General features: G+C 46.9%; 1 protein-coding gene across 3 annotated transcripts; it reads left to right on the top strand.

The window, feature by feature from the left end:
- On the top strand, positions 1-21,483 carry LOC116371844 (short/branched chain specific acyl-CoA dehydrogenase, mitochondrial-like). Of its 3 annotated transcripts, none has more exons than XR_004209042.1 (11): positions 1-130; positions 1,360-1,519; positions 3,087-3,187; positions 5,750-5,956; positions 6,983-7,153; positions 11,008-11,133; positions 15,298-15,480; positions 16,104-16,241; positions 17,440-17,539; positions 18,605-18,749; positions 18,805-21,483. XR_004209042.1 is itself a non-coding variant. In XM_031820928.1 (11 exons), coding segments are annotated over exons 1-11 (1,296 nt in total). In that variant the 5' UTR covers positions 1-97; the 3' UTR covers positions 18,738-21,483. The 3 variants fall into 3 exon arrangements, 2 of the variants coding, with proteins under 2 accessions (XP_031676788.1, XP_031676787.1); XM_031820928.1 differs by having other exon boundaries at positions 18,605-18,679; positions 18,736-21,483; XM_031820927.1 differs by having other exon boundaries at positions 18,605-21,483.
- The last annotated feature ends 495 nt before the right edge of the window (positions 21,484-21,978 follow it).

Raw genomic sequence — 21,978 nt, 5'->3', positions numbered from 1 at the left:
TTCTACCAAAGTGAAAGATGCGAAAACCGTTCCACGGTCGCTGTTTCACCCGGTCATTAGGAAAGTGAACACACTCAGATGTAAACAAGAGAAAAACATGGCTTCGCCCTTGATCAGGTGCTTCTCAAAGGTGAGACGAATAAGTAATGCAAAAGCGGTTTCTTCGTTCACATTGTTGTTTTTAGGATATGTTGTCTTTGTGTAGTCATACTTAATTAGAAATACGAACTTAGATAGTGAGTGTTTTTTTGTAACTTTAAATTACCCCATTTCGTAACCTGCTATCACACAACGCGTTGGCTAGTTAGCTGCATGATAATAAAAATGACATAACGTTAGCTAGTTAGTTACCGCCTGCGTCAGTTACACCACAAGTTACTCATGAAGAAATGTCCTGCCTGTGTCACTGCTTTTTATCTTGTCCTATATAGCCACTCTCTCATATTCACTCATGCTGGAGTATGGATGTTTGTTGCCTGACGACTCAAACTGAATTGTTCCAGTGCTCTATTGTCGCTAGCTAAGTTCACTATTTAACATTTTAGAAGTGCTCAGAAAGAGATTTTTTTTTAACCTGAGTGCCAAAACATTCAAGAGCTAAAGGTGCTCAAAGTTGACCTATTCTGCATACCCCACTTTACCATGAGACACTACTGGAAACAAATAAACGGTTGAGTTTGATATCATAAAAGCTTACAAACAGGGTTTGTCAACGTTCTCTGATGTCTGGACCTCCAACTATATTTGTATATGTTGTAGCCCTACTTGTGCCCACCATTGGTTGAGACAACATGATCTTGAATACAGGGTGGGTATAATGTTTTGGCGGATAAATTTACTAAAATGGGAATAAAATTGGAAATGCTACTTAAAAATGAATTAATGCTTTTGTAGATAATTTATATTTAAGGTAAATAAAAAAATTAAAATAAATTCAAAAATTGTCCATTTTTATTTTATTTTTTATTGACAACCCTGTTTTTAAGCTTTTATGAAATCAAACTCAACTGTTTATTTTTTCTGGTGATGAAGACATGGATGTCTCATGGTATGGTGGGGTATGCTAAATAGGTCACATTTCTCTTGAATGTTTTAGCATTCATGTCCAAAAAGTCACTTTCCGAGCACTTCTACGACAGGCAAATATGTGTGAAAGGTTTGGTACAAATCAAAAGGGGTGCTGTCAAAAAGGGATTGAATTCAAATGGATTTAATCAAATGGATGGTTGCCCTAACAAGGAGTTTGGGTAGCCAGGCAAATCTTTTTGGGGGGGATTGAGTAGAGTGGCAACTTTTTGCCTAGACACTCAAGTTGTATCATGTCATCCATCAGCGAAAATGTAACTGGTGTTATTTCAGGTTGGTAGGCAGGTGTCCCGACCATGGAGTGTGTGCCAACATGGGCTGCGGAACAGATCCACCCAACCAGACATGTCTGCAGAGCAGGCTGCTGCTCTGGGGGTCTCCTACCCTCCACTACAGACATATTCTGAGGAGGAGGGGATGATGAGGGATGCTGGTGAGTTGGAGCATGCCGGATATACAGTAGGCAGAGCAACAAAGTATATATATATATGTCACATACAATACCAGTCAAAAGTTGACACCTACTCATTCAAGTTTTTTAAATTTTAAATTAGACTATTTTCTACATTGCAGAATAATAGTGAAGACATCAAAACTATGAAATAACACATGGAATCATGTAGTAAGCAAAACAAGTGTTAAACAAATCAGATGATGTTATATTTTACATGATAAAGTAACCACCCTTTGCCTTGACAGCTTTACACACTCATGGCATTCTCTCAACCAGCTTCACAAGGAATGCTTTTCCAACAGTCCAATGCTGACTTCTTGTTGGCTACTTTTCCTTCACTCTGTGGTCCAACTCATCCCAAACCATCTCAATTGAGTTGAGTTGAGGTTGGGTGATTGTGGAGGCAAGGTCATCTGATGGTCAAATAGCCCTTACACAGCCTGGAGGTGTGTTGGGTCATTGTCCTGTTGAAAAACAAATGATAGTCCCACTAAGCCCAGACCAGATGGGATAGCATATCAATGCAGAATGCTGTGGTAGCCATGCTGGCTAAGACTGCCAAGAATTCTAAACAAATCACAGACCGTGTCACCAGCAAAGCACCCCACACCATAACACCTCCTCCATGCTTCATTTTGGGAACCACACGTGCTGAGATAATCCTACTCTGCTTTTCAAAAAGACAGCGGTTGGAACCAAAAATCTCCAGTTTGCACTCACCAGACAAAAAGGACAGATTTCCACCAGTCTAATGTTCATTGCTCGTTTTTCTTGGCCCAAGCAAGTCTCTTCTTACTGGTGTCCTTTAGTGGATTTTTTGCAGCAATTTGACCATGAAGGCCTGAGTCTCCTCTGAACAGTTGATGTTGAGATGTGTCTGTTACTTGAATTCTGAAGCATTTATTTGGGCTGCAATCTGATGCTGGTAACTCTAATGAACTTGTCCTCTGCAGCAGAGGTAACTCTGGGTCTTCCTTTCCTGTGGCGGTCCTCATGAGAGCCAGTTTCATCATAGCACTTGCGACTGCACTTGAAGAAACTTTCAAAGTTCTTGAAATTTTCCAGATTGACTGGCCTTCATGTCTTAAAGTAATGATGGACTGTCATTTATCTTTGCTTATTTGAGTTGTTGTTGCCATAATATGGACTTGGTCTTTTACCATATAGGGCTATATTCTGTATACCACCCCTACCTTGTCACAACACAACTGATTGGCCCAAACTTATTAAGAAGGAAAGAAATTCCACAAATAAACTTTTAACAAGACACACCTGTTAATTGAAATGCATTCCAGGTGACTACCTCATCAAGCTGGTTGAGAGAATGCCAAGAGTGTCATCAAGGCAAAGGGTGGCTACTTTGAAGAATATTAAATATATTGTGTTATTCCATAGTGTTGTTGTCTTCACTATTATTCTACACTGTAGAAAATAATAAAAACCAATAAGATTTCATTAACAGACTGGATCATGCTATGGATTGGTCTAAAAAGTTCAATTAATTAAGTCACATTGCATTTCATTTTAATGTCCCACATTTGAACAGTGAACAAGTTTGCACAGGAGCGTCTTGCCCCGTTTGTGTCGAAGATGGACGAAAACTCTCTCATGGACCCGGAAGTGATAAAGTCACTCTTTGAACAGGGGGTATGTGTTTCTCTTCTTTACATCCTATGGTCATTAGGCTCAGGGCATTTCCATGTAAAAGGACCCATTTTAGAACCAATGTGAAGCTCATAAGGACCCATTTAGAACCAACGTGAAGCTCATAGGGGCATTTCCATGTAAAAGGACCCATTAGAACCAATGTGAAGCTCATAAGGACCCATTTAGAACCAACGTGAAGCTCATAGGGGCATTTCCATGTAAAAGGACCCATTAGAACCAACTTGAAGCTCATAGGGGCATTTCCATGTAAAAGGACCCATTAGAACCAACTTGAAGTGGGGGTCAAATTTAAAGCTAAATGCAGTTATCCTCTTAAGGTCATTTTGACCCCTAACTTAAAAAAATATATACAAATCATAAACTATTGCTAGTTAAAAACAAAATTGCATTTTCAATTAGTAGAAAATAATATAATTGACGCTTATTTATTTTTTAGCATAAAGCTCAGTGTTTGAATGATTTATTTTATACAGTCATTTAAGCTCCTCTTTATCAAGGGTGTCAATCATTTCGGACCCTACTGTGTGTTTTAAGATATTTTCAATTCTCTCTTCATGAGGATAATGAATGTTTACAGAAATAACAAGTAAAGGTAGTTGGTGTTTATACGAATATACATTTTGTTCATGAATGATTAATTGATTTAAAACGTGTAATTCTGTTACCAAATCGGTAATGGAATTATAAAAAAATAAGTAACGGAATTACTGCAATTGAATTGGCTACAATGGCAAATCATAGTAGTCACCAACCACGGTTGAGTCACCTGCTACTGTCCTCCCTTCCACTGACATACTGTTATGTTCAGCTCATAGGCCAATTTGGACAGCCCCCCCCCCAAGTGTGTCACCTCTCCCAGCTCGTACTGACACCTACTCTCTTTCCATTTACTGTTACAAGCATCCTCACCCACTGAAATGTTGTCAGTCCGCCCTGTCCTTGATTTTAAACGTCCACAGATGTAGATTTTTTTGGGTCCAGAGCGGCTTTGATTTGGCCCAGACAGACGTCTCTAATTGGTTCCGATCACAGTAGAGTAGAGCACAGTATAATGTACTGCACTGAACATATCTACTGTACTGAACTACACTGTGCTGTACTGTGATGTGAAACATAGATGTCTATGATTGGTTCAGATTTGGTCTGGTCCGGACCAACCAAATTTGGTCTAGTTTGGGGGCGGAGCTCATTAGAATACTAGCTAGTGTGTCGAATAATACCCAAATATGTAAAGCAGGATATTACCCAGGATACATCACCATGAAGAGAATTATATTCATATCCATAATTATGCATTTCTGTAGAATACTGATCAGGGACCCATGATGTAGTTCCGTTACCGTAATTCTGTTACCGGATGGAAATCAACAGTGTAGTTCAATAACCAAAATATATATTTTTGGAGTCGAGGTGTCATGTCTGCAGAAAGAATAGGATGTCAACAGACATCTTGGAATCTTAATTCTCAAGACACTGAGTGTACAACATGTTCCATGACAGCCTGACCAGGTGAATCCAGGTGAAAGCTATGATCCCTTATTGATGTCACTTGTTAAATCCACTTCAATCAGTGTAGATGAAGGGGAGGAGACAGGTGGTTAAAGAAGGACTTTTAAGCCTTGAGACATTGATTGTGTATGTGTGACCATTCAGAGGGTGAATGGGGAAGACTAAAGATTGAAGTGCCTTTGAACAGGGTATGGTAGTAGGGTCCAGGACGCACCGGTTGGTGTCAAGAACTGCAACGCTGCTGGGTTTTCCACACTCAACAGTTTCCCCGAGTGTATCAAGAACGGTCCACCAACGAATTGATGCTGTTCTGAGGGGCAAAAGGGGGTGCAACTCAATATTAGGAAGGTGTTCCTAATGTTTTGTACACTCAGTGTATATTTAGAGTTCTTGTAAAGCGTTCTCACATAAGAAACTGGGGGAGATTTTACCGAAATTCTGTTACCAAACTTTGGCGCAGTTCTTCTAGGGAATGTATTTTTGTCAAATGTTCAAAGGGAAATTGTTACAATTAGTCCTTGTGCATGGAGTTGGTTTGTTAAACCAGCATAATTCCGTTACCGTGGAATAGACCTAACCTACCTCCGCCATGTTCATTAGACACTGCCCTGGTGTCCAAAATGGACACTGCCCTGTTGTCAAAATGGACACTGCCCTGTTGTCAAAATGGACACTGCCCTGTTGTCAAAAAAGGACACTGCCCTGTTGTAAAAAAGGACACTGCCCTGTTGTCAAAAAAGGACACTGCCCTGTTGTCCAAAAGGACACTGCCTTGTTGTCAAAAAGGACACTGCCTTGTTGTCAAAAAGGACACTGCCCTGTTGTCAAAAAGGACACTGCCCTGTTGTCAAAAAGGACACTGCCCTGTTGTCAAAATGGACACTGCCCTGTTGTCAAAATGGACACTGCCCTGTTGTCAAAATGGACACTACCCTGATGCTGACACGTTAAAGTATGTCTTGAACACCACCCTGTTGTATGTACCTGAGTATTCCCCATTAATTTGTCAGATGATTCATTGTCACTTCCCAGCTGATGGGCATAGAGATCGACCCAGAGTACGGAGGAACCGGCTCCACGTTCTTCTCCTCCATCCTGGTCATTGAGGAGCTGGCCAAAGTGGACGCCTCCGTGGCCGTGCTGTGTGACATCCAGAACACCCTCATCAACACGCTGTTCACCAAGCTGGGGACCGCAGCCCAGAAAGAGCGGTATCTCAGCCGGCTGTCAACAGACATGGTGAGGGATTTAACAGGTCGCCTGTCCTATTGATTTTATTCAACGGGTTTCTAGCCGAGAGGAAATATGTGGCCTATGTGTTTTGATTTAAGGGTAGTGAGAGGTAGTGCATCTGTGTGTCCTGTACTGTAGATCCAGACCTGTCCATGTAATGATGCTGATACCTTGTTGTCCTGTAGTTCCAGACCTGTCCATGTAATGATGCTGATACCTTGTTGTCCTGTACTGTAGTTCCAGACTTGTCCATGTAATGATGCTGATACCTTGTTGTCCTGTAGTTCCAGACCTGTCCATGTAATGATGCTGATACCTTGTTGTCCTGTACTGTAGTCCCAGACCTGTCCATGTAATGATGCTAACGCCTTGTTGTCCTGTAGGTTGGAGGTTCCAGACCTGTCCATGTAATGATACCTTGTTGTCCTGTACTGTAGGTTGGTAGTCCCAGACCTGTCCATGTAATGATGCTGACACCTTGTTGTCCTGTACTGTAGTTCCAGACCTGTCCATGTAATGATGCTGATACCTTGTTGTCCTGTAGTTCCAGACCTGTCCATGTAATGATGCTGATACCTTGTTGTCCTGTACTGTAGGTTGGTAGTCCCAGACCTGTCCATGTAATGATGCTGATACCTTGTTGTCCTGTAGTTCCAGACCTGTCCATGTAATGATGCTGATACCTTGTTGTCCTGTAGTTCCAGACCTGTCCATGTAATGATTCTGATACCTTGTTGTCCTGTAGTTCCAGACCTGTCCATGTAATGATGCTGATACCTTGTTGTCCTGTAGTTCCAGACCTGTCCATGTAATGATGCTGATACCTTGTTGTCCTGTAGTTCCAGACCTGTCCATGTAATGATGCTGATACCTTGTTGTCCTGTAGTTCCAGACCTGTCCATGTAATGATGCTGATACCTTGTTGTCCTGTAGTTCCAGACCTGTCCATGTAATGATGCTGATACCTTGTTGTCCTGTAGTTCCAGACCTGTCCATGTAATGATGCTGATACCTTGTTGTCCTGTCCTGTAGGTTGGTAGTTTCTGCCTGTCAGAAGCAGAGTCGGGGAGCGATGCCTTCTCTCTGAAGACGCGCGCTGACAAACATGGAGACTATTACATCATCAACGGTTCCAAGATGTGGATCAGCAATGCAGAGCAAGCCGGGGTGTTTCTGGTGATGGCCAACGTGGACCCGTCTGCTGTGAGTTCAACCCCACGCAGTCACCAACCCACGCAGTCACCGACCCACGCAGTCACCGACCCACGCAGTCACCGACCCACGCAGTCACCAAACAAACCCATGCAGTCACCAACCCACGCAGTCACCAACCCAACCCACGCAGTCACCAACCCAACCCAACCCATGCAGTCACCAACCCAACCCACGCAGTCACCAACCCAACCCACGCAGTCACCAACCCAACCCACGCAGTCACCAACCCAACCCACGCACGCAGTCACCAACCCAACCCACGCACGCAGTCACCAACCCAACCCACGCACGCAGTCACCAACCCAACCCACGCACGCAGTCACCAACCCAACCCACGCACGCAGTCACCAACCCAACCCACGCACGCAGTCACCAACCCAACCCACGCACGCAGTCACCAACCCAACCCACGCACGCAGTCACCAACCCAACCCACGCGCGCAGTCACCAACCCAACCCACGCACGCACGCAGTCACCAACCCAACCCACGCACGCACGCAGTCACCAACACAACCCACGCACGGTCACCAACCCAACCCACGCACGCAGTCACCAACCCAACCCACACACGCAGTCACCAACCCAACCCACACACGCAGTCACCAACCCAACCCAACCCACACACGCAGTCACCAACCCAACCCACGCAGTCACCAACCCAACCCACGCAGTCACCAACCAAACCCACGCACCAACCAAACCCACGCAGTCACAAAACAAACCCACGCAGTCACCAACCCACGCAGTCACCGACCCACGCAGTCACCGACCCACGCAGTCACCGACCCACGCAGTCACCAAACAAACCCATGCAGTCACCAACCCACGCAGTCACCAACCCAACCCAACCCATGCAGTCACCAACCCAACCCAACCCATGCAGTCACCAACCCAACCCAACCCATGCAGTCACCAACCCAACCCATGCAGTCACCAACCCAACCCACGCAGTCACCAACCCAACCCACGCACGCAGTCACCAACCCAACCCACGCACGCAGTCACCAACCCAACCCACGCACGCAGTCACCAACCCAACCCACGCACGCAGTCACCAACCCAACCCACGCACGCAGTCACCAACCCAACCCACGCACGCAGTCACCAACCCAACCCACGCACGCAGTCACCGACCCAACCCACGCACGCAGTCACCAACCCAACCCACGCGCGCAGTCACCAACCCAACCCACGCACGCACGCAGTCACCAACCCAACCCACGCACGCACGCAGTCACCAACACAACCCACGCACGCAGTCACCAACCCAACCCACACACGCAGTCACCAACCCAACCCACACACGCAGTCACCAACCCAACCCAACCCACACACGCAGTCACCAACCCAACCCACGCAGTCACCAACCCAACCCACGCAGTCACCAACCGAACCCACGCAGTCACCAACCAAACCCACGCAGTCACAAAACAAACCCACGCAGTCACCAACCCACGCAGTCACCAACCCACGCAGTCACCAACCCAACCCACGCAGTCACCAAACAAACCCACGCAGTCACCAACCCAACCCACGCAGTCACCAACCCAACCCACGCAGTCACCAACCCAACCCACGCAGTCACCAACCCAACCCACGCAGTCACCAACCCAACCCACGCAGTCACCAACCCATCCCACGCAGTCACCAACCCAACCCACGCAGTCACCAACCAAACCCACGCAGTCACCGAACAAACCCACTCAGTCACCAATCAAACCCACGCAGTCACCAACCAAACCCACGCAGTCACCAACCAAACCCACGCAGTCACCAACCAAACCCACGCAGTCACCAACCAAACCCACGCAGTCACCAACCAAACCCACGCAGTCACCAACCAAACCCACGCAGTCACCAACCAAACCCACGCAGTCACCAACCAAACCCACGCAGTCACCAACCAAACCCACGCAGTCACCAACCAAACCCACGCAGTCACCAAACAAACCCACGCAGTCACCAAACAAACCCACGCAGTCACCAACCCACGCAGTCACCAAACAAACCCACGCAGTCACCAACCCACGCAGTCACCAACCAAACCCACGCAGTCAACAACCAAACCCACGCAGTCACCAACCAAACCCACGCTGTGGAGGAGTTTCTCCTTAGTGTTTGTCTTGTCTTCAGACTGTGGAGGAGTTTCTCCTTAGTGTTTGTCTTGTCTTCAGACTGTAGAGGAGTTTCTCCTTAGTGTTTGTCTTGTCTTCAGACTGTGGAGGAGTTTCTCCTTAGTGTTTGTCTTCAGGCTGTGGAGGAGTTTCTCCTTAGTGTTTGTCTTGTCTTCAGACTGTAGAGGAGTTTCTCCTTAGTGTTTGTCTTGTCTTCAGACTGTGGAGGAGTTTCTCCTTAGTGTTTGTCTTGTCTTCAGACTGTGGAGGAGTTTCTCCTTAGTGTTTGTCTTGTCTTCAGACTGTGGAGGAGTTTCTCCTGAGTGTTTGTCTTCAGACTGTGGAGGAGTTTCTCCTTAGTGTTTGTCTTCAGACTGTAGAGGATTTTCTCCTTAGTGTTTGTCTTGTCTTCAGACTGTAGAGGAGTTTCTCCTTAGTGTTTGTCTTGTCTTCAGACTGTAGAGGAGTTTCTCCTTAGTGTTTGTCTTGTCTTCAGACTGTAGAGGAGTTTCTCCTTAGTGTTTGTCTTCAGACTGTGGAGGAGTTTCTCCTTAGTGTTTGTCTTCAGGCTGTGGAGGAGTTTCTCCTTAGTGTTTGTCTTCAGACTGTAGAGGAGTTTCTCCTTAGTGTTTGTCTTGTCTTCAGACTGTAGAGGAGTTTCTCCTTAGTGTTTGTCTTGTCTTCAGACTGTAGAGGAGTTTCTCCTTAGTGTTTGTCTTGTCTTCAGACTGTGGAGGAGTTTCTCCTTAGTGTTTGTCTTCAGGCTGTGGAGGAGTTTCTCCTTAGTGTTTGTCTTGTCTTCAGACTGTAGAGGAGTTTCTCCTTAGTGTTTGTCTTGTCTTCAGACTGTGGAGGAGTTTCTCCTTAGTGTTTGTCTTGTCTTCAGACTGTAGAGGAGTTTCTCCTTAGTGTTTGTCTTGTCTTCAGACTGTAGAGGAGTTTCTCCTTAGTGTTTGTCTTCAGACTGTGGAGGAGTTTCTCCTTAGTGTTTGTCTTCAGGCTGTGGAGGAGTTTCTCCTTAGTGTTTGTCTTCAGACTGTAGAGGAGTTTCTCCTTAGTGTTTGTCTTGTCTTCAGACTGTAGAGGAGTTTCTCCTTAGTGTTTGTCTTGTCTTCAGACTGTAGAGGAGTTTCTCCTTAGTGTTTGTCTTGTCTTCAGACTGTGGAGGAGTTTCTCCTTAGTGTTTGTCTTCAGACTGTGGAGGAGTTTCTCCTTAGTGTTTGTCTTGTCTTCAGACTGTAGAGGAGTTTCTCCTTAGTGTTTGTCTTGTCTTCAGACTGTAGAGGAGTTTCTCCTTAGTGTTTGTCTTGTCTTCAGACTGTGGAGGAGTTTCTCCTTAGTGTTTGTCTTCAGACTGTAGAGGAGTTTCTCCTTAGTGTTTGTCTTCAGACTGTGGAGGAGTTTCTCCTTAGTGTTTGTCTTGTCTTCAGACTGTGGAGGAGTTTCTCCTTAGTGTTTGTCTTGTCTTCAGGCTGTGGAGGAGTTTCTCCTTAGTGTTTGTCTTCAGACTGTGGAGGAGTTTCTCCTTAGTGTTTGTCTTCAGACTGTAGAGGAGTTTCTCCTTAGTGTTTGTCTTCTCCTTAGTGTTTGATATGTCCTGTTGAGTGGTAGCTCCTAGGAAACAGCTACTTCCTGGTTGACACGCTGTTGGAACCTGTGTATGTGACCAATAAAGTTAGATTTTGTATCAAGTAGTAAATGACAGTATCTTCCTCTTTTGTTGCCAGGGTCACCGAGGTATCAGCTGCTTCGTCGTGGACAGAGACACCGAGGGGCTTCAGATCGGCAAGAAGGAGAACAAACTGGGTCTGAGAGCTTCTTCAACCTGTCCTCTCAACCTGGATAACATCAAGGTAGGTAGGCTCTTCAACCTGTCCTCTCAACCTGGATAACATCAAGGTAGGTAGGCTCTTCAACCTGGATAACATCAAGGTAGGTAGGCTCTTCAACCTGTCCTCTCAACCTGGATAACATCAAGGTAGGTAGGCTCTTCAACCTGTCCTCTCAACCTGGACAACATCAAGGTAGGTAGGCTCTTCAACCTGTCCTCTTAACCTGGATAACATCAAGGTAGGTAGGCTCTTCAACCTGTCCTCTCAACCTGGATAACATCAAGGTAGGTAGGCTCTTCAACCTGTCCTCTTAACCTGGATAACATCAAGGTAGGTAGGCTCTTCAACCTGTCCTCTCAACCTGGACAACATCAAGGTAGGTAGGCTCTTCAACCTGGACAACATCAAGGTAGGTAGGCTCTTCAACCTGTCCTCTCAACCTGGACAACATCAAGGTAGGTAGGCTCTTCAACCTGGATAACATCAAGGTAGGTAGGCTCTTCAACCTGGATAACATCAAGGTAGGTAGGCTCTTCAACCTGTCCTCTCAACCTGGACAACATCAAGGTAGGTAGGCTCTTCAACCTGGACAACATCAAGGTAGGTAGGCTCTTCAACCTGGATAACATCAAGGTAGGTAGGCTCTTCAACCTGTCCTCTCAACCTGGACAACATCAAGATAGGTAGGCTCTTCAACCTGTCCTCTCAACCAGGACAACATCAAGGTAGATAGGCTCTTCAACTTGGACAACATCAAGGTAGGTAGGCTCTTCAACCTGTCCTCTTAACCTGGACAACATCAAGGTAGGTAGGCTCTTCAACCTGTCCTTAACCTGGACAACATCAAGATAGGTAGGCTCTTCAACCTGTCCTCTCAACCAGGATAACATCAAGGTAGATAGGCTCTTCAACTTGGACAACATCAAGGTAGGTAGGCTCTTCAACCTGGATAACATCAAGGTAGGTAGGCTCTTCAACCTGGATAACATCAAGGTGGGTAGGCTCTTCAACCAGTCCTCTTCAACCTGGACAACATCAAGGTAGGTAGGTTCTTCAACCAGTTCTCTCAACCTGGACAACATCAAGGTAGGTAGGTTCTTCAACCTGGATAACATCAAGGTAGGTAGACTCTTCAACCTGGATAACATCAAGGTAGGTAGGCTCTTCAACCTGGACAACATCAAGACACACATTCTATATACGAACAAATATAGACCGTAACAACAACCAACAATGAAAAGGTGAATCTGATATGTATCAACCTGTCCATCAGATCAGAAGCATGTTGATTGAATGGTAATGTAATGTGTGGATCAGAAGCATGTTGATTGAAGGGTAATGTAATGTGTGGATCAGAAGCATGTTGAAGGGTAATGTAATGTGTGGATCAGAAGCATGTTGATTGAATGGTAATGTAATGTGTGGATCAGAAGCATGTTGATTGAATGGTAATGTAATGTGTGGATCAGAAGCATGTTGATTGAATGGTAATGTAATGTGTGGATCAGAAGCATGTTGATTGAAGGTTAATGTAATGTGTGGATCAGAAGCATGTTGATTGAAGGTTAATGTAATGTGTGGATCAGAAGCATGTTGATTGAATGGTAATGTAATGTGTGGATCAGAAGCATGTTGATTGAAGGTTAATGTAATGTGTGGATCAGAAGCATGTTGATTGAAGGTTAATGTAATGTGTGGATCAGAAGCATGTTGATTGAATGGTAATGTAATGTGTGGATCAGAAGCATGTTGACTGAATGGTAATGTAATGTGTGGATCAGAAGCATGTTGATTGAATGGTAATGTAATGTGTGGATCAGAAGCATGTTGACTGAATGGTAATGTAATGTGTGGATCAGAAGCATGTTGATTGAAGGGTAATGTAATGTGTGGATCAGAAGCATGTTGATTGAAGGGTAATGTAATGTGTGGATCAGAAGCATGTTGATTGAATGGTAATGTAATGTGTGGATCAGAAGCATGTTGATTGAAGGGTAATGTAATGTGTGGATCAGAAGCATGTTGATTGAAGGGTAATGTAATGTGTGGATCAGAAGCATGTTGATTGAATGGTAATGTAATGTGTATAATAATGACTCTACCTTCTAGCTGCGTATATGAAATGTGTCTGTACTCTCTAGAAGTGGCCAGTTTTAGAGTATCCGTACTTTAGATTCTGTCTATATATTTTGTCGGGCTGGCCCCATTTAGTCGACCGGTCCTTTGATTGGTCCATAGGCTGTTGGTCGACCAGAGATTTCTTTAGTCGAGCAGATTATTACATTATTTTCATTGGCATACAAGACACCGGTGTGATTTGCGTCTGTCCGAGTGGACCAATCCGTTGCGGAGGCCGTGGGGGATGTCGTAGTCCATCACTGTTAGACGTGCTACTGAAGTTATATATATGGGTTATATTATGTTAGAACAACGGTGCAACACTAATCAATAAATAAATATTATTTTATAACGACTGCTCCCACGTTGGATAGATGTCGCTGTCTGCGGTTCTGAACCGTTGAATAGGCCCTCTTTCCTTACACCACGTTGCTATGTGCATAATATCAGAGTTAACCAGCATATTGGTTACCGTTGCTATGTGCATAATATCAGAGTTAACCAGCATATTGGTTACCGTTGCTATGTGCATAATATCAGAGTTAACCAGCATATTGGTTTCCGTTGCTATGTGCATAATATCAGAGTTAACCAGCATATTGGTTACCGTTGCTATGTGCATAATAGCAAAGGTAACCAGCATATTGGTTACCGTTGCTATGTGCATAATAGCAAAGGTAACCAGCATATTGGTTACCGTTGCTATGTGCATAATAGCAAAGGTAACCAGCATATTGGTTACCGTTGCTATGTGCATAATAGCAAAGGTAACCAGCATATTGGTTACCGTTGCTATGTGCATAATAGCAAAGGTAACCAGCATATTGGTTACCGTTGCTATGTGCATAATAGCAAAGGTAACCAGCATATTGGTTACCTCCGCGTTGCGTCGTGCCTAAGAACAGCCCTTAGCCGTTTTATATTGGCCACACCCCCTCTGGCATTTATTTTTTAAATATAGACTACTGTATCAATCATTCATTTGCTCATGTCATCACACAGCATAAAGGGTCATTCATGCTTTAGAAATGTCATCAAAACATTTTAGTTTTAAAAGGAAAGAAAGGTAGCCTTGAATAATTAGCCTAAACAATAAATAAACCGCAATGTGTCAGGGATTATTTTACAATCGGTTATGAACAGACACTCTGGTACACTTAAAATTGTACACTGTTAACTGTTTATTGTTACTTAATAACACTGTTTCCAAATGGTTAGAATTTGTGTTGTAATCTAACAGCTGCTGTGGTGTTTTTCTTGTATCTCTAGAAGTTTCCACAACTAAATCAAAAAATGTCTTCCACATATCTGATTTTCCCGTTTCCTCCTGAGCAACCGGTAAACATTCCCGCTGTTTTTCAGAGTTTCTTATTCACATCCTCCGTATCCATTTTGCTGTCAATGTCTTCGGAGTTTATAACCAATTTTATAGTGATTTATGATAGGATATAGGTCAGGTCCTATTGGTCACATACATGTCACTTAAAGAATGCGAGGACTAGACGGATTTAGACGGACAAATTTACGCTAACAGAACTTTTCGGTCAGAGAAACAAGTAGAAACGTCTGTAATTATGTTGCAGCATGGACAGCACAATAAACACTATAGCTGTATTGTGGTGCCTGCTAGCTGCAGCAGGGAGGAGAGCGGGACAACAACGTGCCCCAGTCACACGAGCAGTCGCTGCCTTTTTAAAAAAATGATTTGTTACACAGCGCTGCAAGTGCCGTCAAACACCCTCTTGAATCGTTTTGTGTCTTTAATTATTTAATCAAACAGTGCGCTTAAAGCATCAGACAAGCTCAGTGAATATAGTTGATTTGATTAAAACACATAGGGTGTGTCTATATATGAATGAAAAATACATTTTCTTTTTGTTTTTTTGTTTTTTCAACCAATGGATTGGTCGAAAGAACTGAGGGACTCTTGGTCGACCCAAGAGTTGTTTTTGTCGGAGGACGGAGCCTAATATTTTGTCTGTTGTTGGCACCAACATTTCACCAAGTCACATTCTGGCTACGTTGAAATGTACTTTGCGAATAAAAGTGATTCTGGTTTTGTTGAAGGTTCCTGAGAAGAACGTCTTGGGTCAGATCGGCCACGGATACAAGTACGCCATCGGCATGCTGAACGAAGGCAGGATTGGGATCGCTGCTCAGATGCTGGGACTGGCTCAGGGTTGCTTCGACCAGGCCGTTCCCTACACCAGACAGAGGGTTCAGTTTGGCAAACGCATCTTCGACTTCCAGGTTAAAAACCTATTCATTTAACACATTTTAAAAGATTTCCTGGTCATGGGATTAATGTTTCTCCACTTGTAGGTGTTGCTGCTATGACCAGTGTGTGGCTTGCTGTCTTCTATCAAACTGATCTTTGTGATTTATTTTAAAAACCTCCATTATTCTCCATCTTTAACAATAATCAAGGTCATTTAGCAGACACTTAAAAATAAAAAAATCCAAAGCGACTCAGTCATGTCTGCATACGTTTTAGCCTGGCTGGCCCCAGCGGGAATCGAACCCACAGCCCTGGCATTGCAAGCGCCATGCTCTACCACCTGAGCCACACAGAACCAGTGTTGTATTGGAAGGGAACTCCAGCACGCTAGTGATCATGATGCTTATATAATGTGTTACAGGCCATGCAGCACCACATCTAAAGGGTGTTCTGTAATGTGTTGCAGCACCACATCTAAAGGGTGTTCTGTAATGTGTTACAGCACCACATCTAAAGGGTGTTCTGTAATGTGTTGCAGCACCACATCTAAAGGGTGTTCTGTAATGTGTTACAGGCCATGCAGCACCACATCTAAAGGGTGTTCTGTAATGTGTTACAGCACCACATCTAAAGGGTGTTCTGTAATGTGTTTCAGGCCATGCAGCACCAGATCGCCCATGTAGCCACCCAGATAGAGGCTGCCAGGCTGCTTACCTACAACGCTGCCCGGCTGAAGGAGGCAGGACGACCTTTCATCAAGGAGGCCTGCATGGCCAAGTACTTCACCTCAGAGGTGAGCTGAATGTAGAGACCAAGGCCCACATTCATACAGCGTCTCAGAGTGCTACGATCATATAATCACTGGACTGGTCCTGTATCAGAACCCTGCTCGGAGAGGGGTCCCGCCCTGCTCGGAGAGGGGTCCCGCCCTGCTCCGAGAGGGTCCCCGCCCTGCTCCGAGAGGGTAACCGCCCTGCTCCGATAGGGTCCCGCCCTGCTCCGAGAGGGTAACCGCCCTGCTCCGAGAGGGTCCCGCCCTGCTCCGATAGGGTCCCGCCCTGCTCCGATAGGGTCCCGCCCTGCTCCGATAAGGTCCCGCCCTGCTCCGATAGGGTCCCGCCCTGCTCCGATAGGGTCCCGCCCTGCTCCGATAGGGTCCCGCCCTGCTCCGAGAGGGGTACCGCCCTGCTCCGGGAGGGGTACCGCCCTGCTCCGGGAGGGGTACCGCCCTGCTCCGGGAGGGGTACCGCCCTGCTCCGGGAGGGGTACCGCCCTGCTCCGATAGGGTCCCGCCCTGCTCGGAGAGGGGTCCCGCCCTGCTCCGAGAGGGGTCCCGCCCTGCTCCGGGAGGGTAACCGCCCTGCTCCGGGAGGGTAACCGCCCTGCTCCGGGAGGGTAACCGCCCTGCTCCGGGAGGGTAACCGCCCTGCTCCGGGAGGGTAACCGCCCTGCTCCGGGAGGGTAACCGCCCTGCTCCGGGAGGGGTACCGCCCTGCTCGGGGAGGGGTCCCGCCCTGCTCTGGGAGGGATACCACCCTGCCGGGGAGGGGTCCCGCCCTGCTCCGGGAGGGTAACCGCCCTGCTCCGGGAGGGTAACCGCCCTGCTCCGGGAGGGGTACCGCCCTGCTCCGGGAGGGGTACCGCCCTGCTCGGGGAGGGGTCCCGCCCTGCTCTGGGAGGGGTACCGCCCTGCTCCGGGAGGGTAACCGCCCTGCTCCGGGAGGGGTCCCGCCCTGCTCCGGGAGGGGTCCCGCCCTGCTCCGGGAGGGGTCCCGCCCTGCTCGGGGAGGGGTCCCGCCCTGCTCTGGGAGGGGTACCGCCCTGCTCGGAGAGGGTACCGCCCTGCTCCGAGAGGGGTCCCGCCCTGCTCCGATAGGGTCCCGCCCTGCTCTTCTAAAAGAGGGAATGAACAGTGCAAATCCAAACTACTTCATTCAACAGCATCACAGTATTTGTGTTGATTGTTCCTTGTTCTTTTCTGCATAAATTAGGTGGCAACGTTGACCACTTCAAAATGCATCGAGTGGATGGGAGGGGTAGGCTTCACCAAAGACTACCCTGTTGAGAAGTACTACAGAGATTGTAAAATAGGTACGTTTCTAATGCTAGTTCCAAAGCTATCCTGTACTGTTGCTATGCAACCCGGTGGGTAACATGACTCTGTGGGGTGGTGTTGAGGAACGTCATAACTACAGTTAGCTAGCTAGTTATTGTGCCACAGCAAGGTGGAGTGGGGAGGGGGGGGGGGGGGTGGTGGTGCTGGGCTACACAGAAGGTAATCTGATCCTCGAGGAATTCCTCTGTCTGGTCTGACCTTGGTGTGCTAGGAGAGAGGGGGTGGGTGGGCTAGGAGAGAGGGAGTGGGTGGGCTAGGAGAGAGGGGGTGGGTGGGCTAGGAGAGAGGGAGTGGGTGGGCTAGGAGAGAGGGGGTGGGTGGGCTAGGAGAGAGGGGGTGGGTGGGCTAGGAGAGAGGGGGTGTGTGGGCTAGGAGAGAGGGAGTGGGTGGGCTAGGAGAGAGGGGGTGGGTGGGCTAGGAGAGAGGGGGTGTGTGGGCTAGGAGAGAGGGGGTGTGTGGGCTAGGAGAGAGGGGGTGGGTGCTAGGAGAGAGGGGGTGTGTCCAAAATAAGAGGACGGGGCCCTGTGTGGCGTCCTAGGTAAGAGGACGGGGCCCTGTGGCGTCCTAGGTAAGAGGACGGGGCCCTGTGGCGTCCTAGGTAAGAGGACGGGGCCCTGTGGCGTCCTAGGTAAGAGGACGGGGCCCTGTGGCGTCCTAGGTAAGAGGACGGGGCCCTGTGGCGTCCTAGGTAAGAGGACGGGGCCCTGTGGCGTCCTAGGTAAGAGGACGGGGCCCTGTGGCGTCCTAGGTAAGAGGACGGGGCCCTGTGGCGTCCTCTTATGACACAATGACACTTTGCTTTCATCGGTTGGTTCTACTTTGACTGTTGATGGCAGAGATTTTGGCAGATCCAGGCGCAGTTCGACAGACTGAGTGAACTGTTTCTCTTTGGTCCAGTACTGATTAAGGAGAACTCTCTATTTTAATTATTGGTGGAAGTTATGGACATTAACGTGTGATAACATGTTGTCTGTAATGTTCCATTCCAGTGTTGGTGTAATGGTCATTAAAGCTGTTTCTCTGTCTCTGTATCTACACAGGTACCATTTATGAGGGCACAACCAACATCCAGCTGTCCACCATGGCCAAGTTTATAGACAAGGAGTATGATCACTGACCTCCTGACCTGGTCTGGCTGTTTCCTCATCGTGTAGACTGATCTCCTGACCAGGACCTCCTGCCCTGGTCTGGCTGTTTCCTCATCGTGTAGACTGATCTCCTGACCTGACCTCCTGCCCTGGTCTGGCTGTTTCCTCATCGTGTAGACTGATCTCCTGACCTGATCTCCTGACCGTATCCTCAGCATGGAGCCTGACCTCCTGACCTGACCTCCTGACCTGGTCTCCTGACCGTATCCTCAGCATGGAGCCTGACCTGACCTCCTGACCTGGTCTCCTGACCGTATCCTCAGCATGGAGCCTGACCTCCTGACCTGATCTCCTGACCTGGTCTCCTGACCGTATCCTCAGCATGGAGCCTGACCTCCTGACCTGACCTCCTGACCTGGTCTCCTGACCGTATCCTCAGCATGGAGCCTGACCTCCTGACCTGACCTCCTGACCTGGTCTCCTGACCGTATCCTCAGCATGGAGCCTGACCTCCTGACCTGACCTCCTGACCTGATCTCCTGACCGTATCCTCAGCATGGAGCCTGACCTCCTGACCTGGTCTCCTGACCGTATCCTCAGCATGGAGCCTGACCTGACCGACCTCCTGACCTGGTCTCTTGACCTGATCTCCTGACCTAGTCTCTTGACCGTATCCTCAGCATGGAGCCTGACCTGACCTCCTGACCTGATCTCCTGACCGTATCCTCAGCATGGAGCCTGACCTGACCTCCTGACCTGATCTCCTGACCGTATCCTCAGCATGGAGCCTGACCTCCTGACCTGACCTCCTGTCCTGGTCTCCTGACCGTATCCTCAGCATGGAGCCTGACCTCCTGACCTGACCTCCTGACCTGGTCTCCTGACCGTATCCTCAGCATGGAGCCTGACCTGACCGACCTCCTGACCTGGTCTCTTGACCTGATCTCCTGACCTAGTCTCTTGACCGTATCCTCAGCATGGAGCCTGACCTGACCTCCTGACCTGATCTCCTGACCGTATCCTCAGCATGGAGCCTGACCTGACCTCCTGACCTGATCTCCTGACCGTATCCTCAGCATGGAGCCTGACCTCCTGACCTGGTCTCCTGACCGTATCCTCAGCATGTAGACTGACCTGACCTCCTGACCTGATATCCTGACCGTCATACACTCCTCTGTGACCAACTGGATTTGATCACTCGTTGTTGAACTGTTGTGGGATTTAGGGCTCTATTCAATCTGAATGGTTGGAAGTTCAGCGTTTTACAGCATGATATGAACATTTTAAAGGCCATGTTCCCGGGTTAGTGGAGACCGTAAACAACCTGTACCACTTCAGCCACCCAGACTGAATAGAGCCCTTAGTGTCAGACATTACTGTAGAGGTCAATGGTGAACCACTGCTGACTGTATAGTACTAGAGGAAGCTCCATAATCATGTTCACTTCGCATCTGATGCTTTCCACTATGGATGGATTGATGGTTACTGGTTCCAGACCTGGAGATAGATGGTGTAAACAGTTGGAAACACCATGGTGTTTTGGAACAACTGTTTCCAGACCTGGAGATAGATGGTGTAAACAGTTGGAAACACCATGGTGTTTTGGAACAACTGGTTCCAGACCTGGAGATAGATAGTGTAAAGTAGCTCTGGTGGTTTCAACTGGTTCCAGACCTGGAGATAGATGGTGTAAACAGTTGGAAACACCATGGTGTGTTGGAACAACTGGTTCCAGACCTGGAGATAGATGGTGTAAACAGTTGGAAACACCATGGTGTTTTGGAACAACTGGTTCCAGACCTGGAGATAGATGGTGTAAAGTAGCTCTGGTGGTTTCAACTGTTTCCAGACCTGGAGATAGATGGTGTAAAGTAGCTCTGGTGGTTTCAACTGTTTCCAGACCTGGAGATAGATGGTGTAAAGTAGCTCTGGTGTGTTGGTACAACTGTTTCCAGACCTGTTGATAGATAGTGTAACATAGCTCTGGTGTGTTGGTACAACTGTATCCAGACCTGGAGATAGATGGTGTAAAGTAGCTCTGGTGTTTTCAACTGGTTCCAGACCTGGAGATAGATAGTGTAAAGTAGCTCTGTTGGTTTCAACTGTTTCCAGACCTGGAGATAGATGGTGTAAAGTAGCTCTGGTGTTTTCAACTGTTTCCAGACCTGGAGATAGATGGTGTAAAGTAGCTCTGGTGGTTTCAACTGTTTCCAGACCTGGAGATAGATGGTGTAAAGTAGCTCTGGTGTTTTCAACTGTTTCCAGACGTGGAGATAGATGGTGTAAAGTAGCTCTGGTGTGTTGGTACAACTGTTTCCTGACCTGTTGATAGATAGTGTAACATAGCTCTGGTGTGTTGGTACAACTGTTTCCAGACCTGTTGATAGATAGTGTAACGTAGCTCTGGTGTGTTGGTATTGTTAAGTGTGTTCAACAGTTTTCCCCTACCACAGTACCTTGTGCTTTTTTACAAACGAATAAGAATACATCATGTTAATTCAACAGTATTGGTATGATTATTTACTCATCTGATTTTAAATAGTCTCGTAACAAATCAGTGCCTTTCATCCCAGCATAGTTTGTTGTTTATTTTGAAACACCATAAGATATAATATAATACCTCCGTTAGCTGTCGTCTGTTGGGTGGTTTCGGCTCTACTGTTGTCACGGTAACCATGTTTACTACGGTGGAGTCGATCCATCCTGTCTTTCAGCACTCTTACTTTGTTTTAAAGATATATCTGGGGAATTCGTTTCAAGAGATTGTCTACGTTTTTACTATTCATCAACTTCTTTGACCATACTAATAAATATTGAATAAGTGTTTTTAATGATCTTGTCTCCTCTTATTTCAGCTAAGGTATTCTTGCGATGCTAGCCTTCTAAATCTCGTTTAGCTATAGCTAAAGTACCAAAGCCCAACTCCTAGCAAGTCTGTTTTTCAGCCACTAGATGGCAGACATTTCCTTGTTTTTCTGAGTCTGAGAGGTGAGGTTTGTCACAGTAAAAGCCACAGACCGTAACCTCCAAAGAGCAGTCAATTAAAACAACTTCTAATAGCCTTGTCAGCCCTAATGTTATTTTATTGCAATTGAATTACGCTCAGGTTTCAGACGGAAGAGAACTCATTAAATAATTCACTCTCTCAGGAGCAGTTTGTCAGATAGATAAGATTGATTAGATTTCCGTACGAGACCCGGTCTTGTCCATACAATACAAGGGATATTGTTCTCTCCCCAGACAGCGTAGTTAGTACACACACAACATGGTGGACCTATATCAGCTGTCTGACAGTAATTATATCTGTTCGACAGAGCAAATGAACA

This window comes from Oncorhynchus kisutch, unplaced genomic scaffold, assembly GCF_002021735.2.
Source record: "Oncorhynchus kisutch isolate 150728-3 unplaced genomic scaffold, Okis_V2 scaffold3749, whole genome shotgun sequence".
Lineage (NCBI taxonomy): Eukaryota > Metazoa > Chordata > Actinopteri > Salmoniformes > Salmonidae > Oncorhynchus > Oncorhynchus kisutch.
The sequence above is the reverse complement of the archived record's forward strand: the minus strand, read 5'-3'. Positions and strand labels throughout refer to the sequence as shown.

Bases quoted from the DNA above. Each gene is read 5' to 3' on its own strand.
- LOC116371844 (XM_031820928.1), top strand. From the start codon at position 98: ATGGCTTCGCCCTTGATCAGGTGCTTCTCAAAG. The intron at 5,957-6,982 runs GTGAGGGATTTA...CCTGTCCTGTAG, and splicing joins GCCGGCTGTCAACAGACATG to GTTGGTAGTTTCTGCCTGTC. The intron at 7,154-11,007 runs GTGAGTTCAACC...TTTTGTTGCCAG, and splicing joins CCAACGTGGACCCGTCTGCT to GGTCACCGAGGTATCAGCTG.